The sequence below is a fragment of the Siphateles boraxobius genome, unplaced genomic scaffold (assembly GCF_051911475.1).
Source record: "Siphateles boraxobius isolate OS27281-9 unplaced genomic scaffold, OSU_SipBor_1 66, whole genome shotgun sequence".
Lineage (NCBI taxonomy): Eukaryota > Metazoa > Chordata > Actinopteri > Cypriniformes > Leuciscidae > Siphateles > Siphateles boraxobius.
The window spans coordinates 33,007,501-33,018,098 of NW_027509193.1; the positions used below are offsets into that span (position 1 = coordinate 33,007,501).

Consider the following 10,598-nt stretch of genomic DNA (forward strand, 5'->3'; position numbering starts at 1 on the left):
GAAAATGGCCAGATGGCCTCAGACTGGAGTGGACTACAGTACGTTGGACAGACTAGCTTTGGTTTGCATTGGGGAAGTCACAGAAAATACCTCATTTCATGAAACCAAACACCTACAAAAGTTACAACAACAACATATTTCACATCCTACCTGATATATTCGGGTAAGACGGACGCATGATCGTTGACCAGCATGTCTTTGACCTGGTACATGATGGCGTATTTCCAGTTGTCCAGGACCTGCGTCAGGTTTGAACAGCTCTTGACATTCGGTTTGTCTGTGACAAGTGAACACAACTTCACATTGAGCTTCTGCTTATATGAAGACTCATTCAAAGATGCTTCAATGTCACAGTGATCCATCATTTGTGCTGAAGGATGTTTGTCTCAGAGGAGGCTAGAAACCTTTTTGAGATTGTTCTTACTTTGAATGTTAAATTTATTCTTACATCTTTTAGCTCAGTGCCGTGTATGAGCTCCCAACAAAGTTAAACGTTGGCCAAAAGCACAACCAGAGCCACATTCAGACAAATAAAATATAAAAAGTGTGATTAATATTGATTTTTTTCTCTCTCAAGGGCTGAGATTGTTTACAAAATAGCACTATAGGAACTTTTCATGAATATAGGGAACTAATTGGAGTCCTGTCGTTTTTCTTAAAGTAATAAAGGTAGTTTATTTTTCAACTATAATGTAAGAAAAATAAAAACATGATCAAACACATATTTTTCTTTAATGTATGAGAAATACAAGTTCAACCACAAGTAAACCAACAAACTAGCAAGCTGAATAACAGATTCATTTAGACTCGGTCTTCAACTTACCCATTTAGTGTTATTTTAATATCATTCAGATGTTAACACTAATTTTAGTTCAAGTTTTATTAATTTTGTTGTGTGTTTTTGTTATTTCTATCAGTTAAATTTTTTTTATAATAATAATATTATATATATATATATATATACAGTATATATGTATATGTATATGTATATATATATATATATATATATATATATATATATATATATATATATATATATATATATATGGTCTATGGTTTTATTTTAGTATTAGTTTTAGGTTTATTACAGCAAGTGAAACTAAATGAAAATGAGAAATCGTGCTTTAACTGGCTGAAATAAAACCTTACATTTCTTTTTATTATTGTTAACTATTATATTTTATTTTGTATATATTTATATTTTTAAATATTATTATTATTATTATTATTATTATCATACTTTAACAATATATTCATTATTGTTAAAGTTTATTTTATTTCAAGTAAAAAAAGTTTTTTTAATGGTTTTAGTTTTTGTTTTGGTTAACTATAATAACCATTATCCATTCTGACATTTTCCTTCATTTTTTTTTAAATCAGTAACTTAGGATTTCATTAATGTGTGTTTTTTTAGTGCTAGAAAACAACAACAAACAAAACACAAATCAGTGTTTTAAACTGTCATGTCCAAAGTATAGGTGCAAAGGGTTGTAAAATGTACGACCCTCATGTGAAATAAATGTAAAACAGCACATATAATCTTTTATTTCAACGACCTGCAATGTCAGAAAAAAATGTGCAAAAATGTGTCCATTTAAGAGTTCTGCCCCAGTGACATTTTTGTATAAGGCGGATAAACAATATTTTCTGAAAGTTTAGAATCTTTCACTGATACTTAAAAAATATATATATATAAAAAATAGAATAGAATAGAATAGAATAGAATAGAATAGAATAGAATAGAATAGAATAGAATAGAACACATTAAGCTTTTTGAGATCTATTTTGAATGCTACTGGTAAAAAATATTTATCCTCTAAACTATTTTATAGACATTCAAACATTTGCATTATATCAGCACAACTACTCTTTAAGAGTGAAATTATTTAGATCAGTCAGGATTTTTCCTCACATCACCTGTTCCTACTAAAACAAAAAAGTTGAAGAGCTTTTACCTCGGTGGTCCCACTCAGACGTGTCCTGGGTCAGTTTCTTCTGGGCCGCACACAGACACAGCAGCGACAGCAGGTTCAGAGCGCTCTTCATCCTCATCCTCCTCAGAGAAACAACAGTCATGTCATTCAGGACAGGGCAAAGCTACCGCATCTAGTGCTGAGAGTCTGACATCATCTCAGGCTTGTATAAGAGTTCTTGATTTTCAGCATATGCTTCACACATTTACTGTAAGAAAACTTCACTATTGAAAAGAGTTAAATACAATTTGATGAAGGGCTTCATTGCCTGTCTGGTAAACAGATTGTTGTAAATACTGAGCAGATGCAGAAAACGCAGAGCATCTGTAAAGCCTATAAATGCTCCAAACAAGATCTCACTGGAATAGTTAAAGGTCATATTGTGTGTTGGAATAATATCCGAGTTGTAGTCCAGGGTAAATACCTCAGTTCGTCTGCTGGGAGATTGTTCCAGTGGTCAGCGGAGTTGCTTGCATGAAGTAATCCCTGTTACTGAGATTCAAGTGAAGGAACATAACTGCGTCTGCTGGTTTATAGCAATATACCACGCTCCAAAATCCTTCCCTCGACCTGTTCCCACCCCCTCAACAGAGACAAACAGATACATGACATCACCGCTCTCATCACCAGTTTCATTGTAACAAATCTGAGATTTCTTTTATATCCTAAATGTTGGCAATGACATGGAGTCTCCTGCTTCTTCTGTTTCTCCTAAAAACTCACATCAGTGTTATTTTAGTAGCTTTGAGATGCTGTTATAGTTTTTTTTTTATATTTTAAATTATTTATATTTTTGTATTTTCTTTTTTAAATCATTTTAATTTTAGTTTAGTAATTTTGTTGTGTTTTTGTCATTTTGATTAGTTTTTTTGAGTAATATAGTTTTTAATCATTTTTATATCAGTTTTACTTTAATGAGAAATGTTTCTTTGGAAGCTAGCCAAATATTTTTTAAAATATTTATATTTATATTTGATATTATATTATATTTAATTTCAGTTCATATTTATGTTATTACAAATATAAAAAAAACATTTTTTTTCAAAAACTGTTTTTAGTTATAATAACCCTGGCTCACATTCGTCTCCACCAACTGCAATTAAATATCAGATATCTCATTATGAACTCAAGCATCTCTCATCAAATTCTATATAACCACTCTATAATCTTACTGTATGACAACTATTGACTAATTTGTGTGTATTTTATGTAGTCAGAATTATAGAAGAAACTTCTAGTTCCATTCCTGGGCACTATCATCTCTCAGGACCTGAAGTGGGACAATCACATTGACTCCACTGTGAAAAAGGCCCAGCAGAGACTGTACTTCCTTCGCCAGCTGAGGAAGTTCAACCTGCCACAGGAGCTGCTGATTCAGTTCTACTCAGCCGTCATTGAGTCTGTCTTGTGCACTTCCATCACTGTCTGGTTTGGTTCAGCTACCAAATCAGACATCAGGAGACAACAACGGACAGTCCGGACTGCGGAGAGGATTATTGGTGCCCCCCTGCCATCCCTCCAGGACCTGTACTCTTCCAGAGTGAGGAAGAGAGCAGGTAAAATCATCACAGACTCCACTCAGCCTGGACACCTCCTGTTTGAACTGTTACCGTCAAGACGGCGACTCAGATCACTGGCCACAAGAACATCTCGGCACAGGAACAGTTTCTTCCCGCTGGCCATTTCCCTCCTGAACAGTTAACACACCTCCCAAGGCATATGCCTTTAAGTGCAATACTCCCACTGTTTAGTGCAATATCTTAAAAATTCAGGTGATATTTATATTTAAATACTATTCAAAATACTGTAAATGTTCATAATCTGAAAATGTTTATTCTGACTAAACCCATCTGTGACCGTATACTTTTATTCTCATATTGTTATATTTTTATTCTTATAATTTGTATTAATATGTTTCTTGTTGTATTTGTATATGTGCACTGGAGCCTCAGTACCAAGAAAAATTCCTTGTGTGTGCAAGCACACTTGGCAATAAAGCTCTTTCTGTTTCTGATTCTGATTCACTTAGCTATTCTTAGGTTTTGATCACATTAGATGAATGAAATTCTCTACTGTCCCTTAAAGACTAAAGAAAGTTTTTCACGTTTGTAGATTATACTTTGATATACATGGTACCACAGTAATCGATTACTTTATTCAAATGACTGGTATATACCTACAATAAGATACACTACCATTTAAATGTTTGGGGTATTTTTTTTTAAAGAATTAATACTTTTCTTAAAGATGCATTTAATTCATCCAAAAATTACAGTAAAGACATTTATGTTACAAAATATATTTAAATTCAAATAAATGATGTTCTTTTGAACTTTCTATCATTAAAAAAAAATCCTGAAAAAATGTATCACGGTTTCCAATCATGTTTGACACAAAAATTGCCAATTATCATTGATAATAATGAGAAATGTTTCTTGATCATCAAATCATCATATTAGAATGATTTCTAAAGGATCATGTGACACTGAAGACTAGAAAAATGATGCTGAAAATTCAGCTTTGATCACAGGAATAAAATACATTTTACAATATATTCAAATAAAAAAACAGTTATTTTAAACTGTAATACAAATTTACAATTTTATTGTTTAGCTGCATTTTTGATCAAATAAATGCAGCCTTGGTGAACATAAGACTTACAACAACAACAAAACTTTTGAATTACAAGTTTAAGGAATCTCGAAACATACAATATTTTTCAACAGAAGAAAAAGGGTTTGAACAACAAAAGGACGAGAACATTTTTTTGGTGAACTGTGCCTTTAGAACTGATCACTTGATTTAGCAAACACCTCTATTTAAAGCTCTGTTTAAACAGATGTCATCCTTGCAAATGATTTCTTTAAACCACAAAGTGCTTCTCTTTATCCAGACTCTAGCCAAACAGAATTGAGGATCTCACTCGTCCAGACCTTTTCCAGTCACTGTGACTGAGGGGACGATAGTTATCAGCATAACTCTTGCTGCATCACTTCCAGATCTGGGATCAATGCCAGTGGAGAAGTGTTTGATGTCACAGCATTCCTGCCCTTCCCTGTAAATAAAGGTCTGCTCAACATCTGGACCTGATGGATCATGGAAGCGACACCAAGCTGAAGCTGCATTTGCAGACATTCTGTAGTAAAATATAACATCTTTAGCAGGCTGTAATAGGGAAGAATGAAATATTTCACCATAATCTGTCCGGAGAAAAAGTATGCAGGGGAGGAAAAGGAAAAACATGCTTCAACAGCAGATAATCCCTCTGTAAGGATTACAGCGGCTTTTTGCTTCTTTGATATCAGTTATCCTTCATGAGTGTGTTCAGCATTGCATCCTCAATCACGCTTTCACATAGTTTTATTTATAAAAAAAAAGTGTCAATTCAAATTTCTGACTTAAATTTTAATAATAGTAGGCCTATCAGGGCTGTCAACTTTTGAGTTTAGCTTGGAGTGAGAATTATGGATGGGAGGGAGGGTTACATGAGACACGATACATTTCAGCTAACTGTATGTTTCATTATACCTTCTGTTGTTCATTCGTGTTTATTTGGTGCTATAGTAATAAAGAAGAAGACAGATCGGTTCACGTGCAGCTTGAACTGAGGAGCTACAGCGATCTGGCACGGCACATTAAAGAGAGCCAAAGCGTTATGTATTATTTTAATTTTATAATAAATTTGATAGACCATTTAATTGTATAGACCTGTATTTAGTGTTGTCCACTTGATCCGATCGGAAAAACGCACCTTAAAGGGGCATTCGGCAACTTTTTCAACTTAATAAAAAACGTTTATTACGCTTATAATAAACAGAACGCTATCGTCAGTTGGTGTAGATGCTAATATAGTTATCATTATATTTTTAGTTATGGTTCTTGGCCAAAAATTAAGGTTTTGTCATTATTTACTCACCTTCATATTATTCTAGACCTGTATGACTTTCTTTCTTCTGAGGAAAAAAGAAAAATGCCAGTTTTTTTGTTTTTTGTTTTTGCATACAATGAAACTGAATAGGGATTAATGTTGTTTTGGACACCATTGACTTTCATTATTTAAAAAAGAAAGAAAGTTGCAACTATCCCTTTAAGTTCGTAACTGACCTGCACCTGTTGTTCAGAAAATACTTTTGGAAAAAATGAAAACCGATCATAGTAAAGCAATTCCCATTAGATCCAAGGATTTCCAAAACAGTTCCATACACTGTAAAAAAAATAAATCCAAATTTTACAGAAAATAACTGTGATTTTTTGACGATCATTTTCTTTCATTTTAAATTGTACTCAAAACACTGTAAAATTACAAATAATATCTGTAAAATAAAAATTAAGCTGTTATTTTAGGTATTGTGACATTACAGTAACGACAAATTACAGTAATTCACATTTTTTATACAGAAAATTGATTGTATTTTTCATACAGTATTTTTTCTGTTTTCTTAAATTACATAAAAATGTATGTAAAATTACAAATATAATCTGTAATTTAACAGTAACAAAACAGTTAAATGATAAAATGGTCAAATGACTGTCAGCTCCCCAAAAAACTGTAAAACATCCTAAATTAAATAAACTGAAAAACACTGTTATTTTACAGGTATTTCCTGAATAATCAGGATCATATACCTTCATTGTAAAAAAAATCGTAAAAAAAGGGTCAGCTGCGGCTGCCAAACAAAAACCATAAAATTAAAGTAAAATATGATAATTTAAATAAACCGAAAAAACACTGTTATTTCACATGTATTTCCTGCATTATTATGATCAAATACCTTCATTGTAAAAAAAATCGTAAAAAAAGGGTCAGCTGCGGCTGCCAAACAAAAACCATAAAATTAAAGTAAAATATGCTAATTTAAATAAAGTGTAAAAAACTTTAAAATAAATTTGATGTCACCATGATTGAGATCAGTGTCTGCTTAAGTTGGGGTCATGACCCTTGAGATTTAACTTTTGTTTTTCTCTGGCTGCTTTAACTGTGCATTTGATACACGTTTGTCATAGCAATAAATGCTGGAGAAAAATCAGATGATCTCGATCATTAATTGATGATGTTATAGTCATAATATGATGATCTGATTCTCTGATATGACAGTCAAATCTCTGAATATGATAGCTTAGATTACAGAGTATGTAGGTGGAATTTAGCTTTATACAAAGTCTTTAATTAAAGCTCCAGTAGGTAGCTTTTGTAAACAAATATTTGTTAAAACTCTCATTATGTCCTGAAAGTAGAATATGAGACAGATAATCTGTGAAAAAAATCAAGCTCCTCTGGCTCCTCCCTGTGGTCCTACTGCCATTTGCAGAAATACACCGCTCCCGGTCAGAAACAACCAATCAGAGCCAGGAGGAATGTCTTAGCAGTGTCAATCACGCTCGTGTACGCGCTGATCACCCCTCTCTTGCACAGCGCGAGCTTGTACCGTCGTTCGTGACTCTCCTGTTCAAACTCGTTCATCCAAATGAACGAATCTTTTTTCGAGTCATTTCGTTCATTCAACGAACGAAATGACTCGAAAAAAGATTTGTTCATTTTGAACGAGTCTTTTTCGGAGTCATTTCGTTCATTCAACGAACGAATGACTCGAATAAAAGATTTGTTCATTTGGATGAACGAATTCGAACAGGATCACGAACGTGCATCACAGAACAGAGCAAGCCGAGCATTTGTGCTTATAAAACTTAAAGTTTTTTTATTTATTTTTGAAATGACCGATCGTTTCACTAGATAAGACCCTTTTTCATCGTCTGGTATCGTTTAAAACCCTTTGAAGCTGCGCTGAAACTGTCATTTGGTCCTCGAAACGTTTGTGTCCTATTGAAGTCCATTACATGGAGAAAAAGCCTGGAATGTTTTCATCAAAAAACTTAATTTCTTTTCGACTGAAGAAAGAAAGACATGGACATCTTGGATGACATGGGGGTGAGTAAATTATCAGTAAAAGTTTTTTTTTAAAGTAAACTAATCCTTTAACGTTATCTTAGTAGCTATAACTTATAGAAAGAGTGCAACCTTATAAAGTCACATGTATTGCAAAATCCATAATGATTTGAGGACCAAGTTTGTAGTCAAAGTATGGGCAGGCCATAGTCAATGTAAAGCATATTGTTGATGTTTCGTCCCTACTAGTGAATGTTCCATAACTGTTTATAATCCGCCGTCATCGGTGGTCCTGCTTACTAGCCTGCGCGTTCACGGCAGGCTCCGCTGTGGGGGAGGAGCTGTGGAGGGAGGGCTGTAGCGTAGGAGAGAGCAAGGGGGTTGGACCTGTAAGTTGTGCTTGTTCAAATTTTCAGGCTAAGTCAACATTTTCTCAAAACTCCCTACTGCAGCTTTAATGTCATAATTTTTCACATGACCCTTGGAATATTGTGGTATCAGTATTATAACAATCTGCAGTTAAAATATGTATATATACTACACAAAAATGTTTTGTCATTTTTTTAGTTGTATAGAGACATCAAGAATCAACATATGAATCTCAACAATGGTGACAACCAAAAAAGTTTTTTTTCCATTGTCACCATTGTTGTGATTCATACGCTGATTCTTGATATCTGAGTGAGTCTATACGATCCTGTCAAATATTTTCTGTATAATGACTTCATAAAATCTGAGTATCACAGCACTAGAGAATGTTTTATAGAAGCTTTGTCATGTACAATGAATAACTAATATTTAATGACATAATCAGATATTATACTTCAGATGATATCAATCGGGCAGGACTCTACATGATTATGGAAGCTTATGTGTAGCAATATTCAATTTGAAATGTAATATGCAAAATGATAATGCAATATGTAAAATGACAATGCAATATGTAAAATGGCAATGCATTTCTCTATTTAAATTTACATTTTCCATTACATTTGTGCAACGTTTGGTGCAAAATGAAAATGATAATTCAATTATATAATTTACATTTGCCATTTCATACATATGTTTTAATATGTAAATTGAATACATATTTTAACGCTTTATAAGTTGCAAAATTAAAATGAAAATGTATTCAAGAAATTATTAGATCTGTTTAAAATGTTCAAGCAAAAACTGTAGCAAAATGATATTTTAAATGTTATTTTTCTTAATTGCATTTACACTCACAGTTAAGACACTTGCGATTGCATTTTCATTAAATGTCCCGCAATGAATGTAGCAAAATTCAATGTGCAAATTGAAAATGCATTCCGAGCCGTTCACGCCCCTGCCCCGCCCCCTCCCTCCCGCTCTTGTCAATCACTGCGTGAAGTTGGCCCCGCCCCCACCCAATGCAAAACGTCGGCAAAATAGGCTCAATCGTTTTTACTTCATTTGTGCTGTTACTTTGCTTTATTGTTTGTGCTGCTTCAATTTTTTAGAGATTTAATAGATATTTAAAGAATATTTACAGGTCATTCTGAGGTCACCCAGCCCCCCACATCCTCCAAATAAAATAGTCTAGTTCGTTTGTGCCGGTTAAAGTTTTGTTTGTGCAGCTTCGGTTTTTTAAAATATTAGACCAATTATAGACGATGGCATCGAAACCCATCTGATTCCGTGATGGCCCTATATATTTATAAATATCTGATCAATATGCTTTATAAAATAGAAAAGGGAGATGGTTAAACATCAAATGAGTCACTTTATTGAAGATTACATTCAGATATGGTGAAATAAAGAGCGGCCACATTTTCCGGTATGAATATGACCCGTCAGATTCCGCGACACATCTAGTATATTTATCAATATATCTAATCAATATGCTTAATAAAATATAAATGGGAGATGGTCGTACATCACATGAGTCACTTTATTGAACATTACAGTCAGTTATGAAGAAATAAAGAGTGGTCAAATTTTTTGGTAGCTATGAATTTGACCCATCATCTTCTGTGATCTCAGAGTATTAGGCCAATGCATGTGTAAAGAAAACCTGTAGGAACTCCAACGTTATTTGGTAATTATAGTTGATAGTAATAAGAATAAAGTTAAGCATATGTATCAGACAATGAGGATATTTAATACAAAACGAAATAATCATTAACAGAGTCCTGCATCAGACAACAACAGCGCAGCATAATGTTGACATCAAACGGGTGATGAGGCAGAACATTCTCCCAGACGGTCCAACAACGCACTGGTTCTATCACCTGCAGACGCCGCGTAATAATCTTCGGAAACACTACAATTTCTCTGTTCACGATCTGCCAGTAAATGTACGCTCGTACCAGCTCTGCCGCCGCCATGTTTCCTTCCAACACCTCAAAATGTTGCCGAGCCCCGCCTTGATGCAGTGATTGACAAGAGCGGGAGGGAGGGGGCGGGGCAGGGGCGTGATCGGCTCGGAATGCATTTTCAAATTGCTCATTGAATTTTGCTACATTCATTGCGGGACATTTAATGAAAATGCAATCGCAAGTGTCTTAACTGTGAGTGTAAATGCAATTAAGAAAAATAACATTTAAATGATCATTTTGCTACAGTTTTTGCTTGAACATTTTAAACAGATCTAATAATTTCTTGAATACATTTTCATTTTAATTTTGCAACTTATAAAGCGTTAAAATATGTATTCAATTTACATATTAAAACATATGTATGAAATGGCAAATGTAAATTATATAATTGAATTATCATTT

The 10,598-nt window shown here is 33.6% G+C and overlaps 1 protein-coding gene across 2 annotated transcripts in view; it reads right to left on the reverse strand.

The window, feature by feature from the left end:
- LOC143722498 (uncharacterized) overlaps window positions 1–2,498 on the reverse strand; it is a 6,069-nt gene extending 3,571 nt beyond the window's left edge. Inside the window, exons 1-3 of one of the 2 annotated variants that reach the window (XM_077213886.1) lie at window positions 2,398–2,498; window positions 1,956–2,053; window positions 151–277 (exon numbers count right to left, since the gene is read on the reverse strand). In XM_077213886.1, the coding sequence (XP_077070001.1) occupies window positions 151–277; window positions 1,956–2,052 (224 nt within the window). In that variant the 5' untranslated portion in view covers window position 2,053; window positions 2,398–2,498. Of the gene's footprint in view, window positions 1–150; window positions 278–1,955; window positions 2,098–2,397 lie in introns of those variants that run through there. The other variant, XM_077213885.1, reaches the window with a different exon arrangement.
- Between the last annotated feature and the right edge of the window lie 8,100 nt (window positions 2,499–10,598).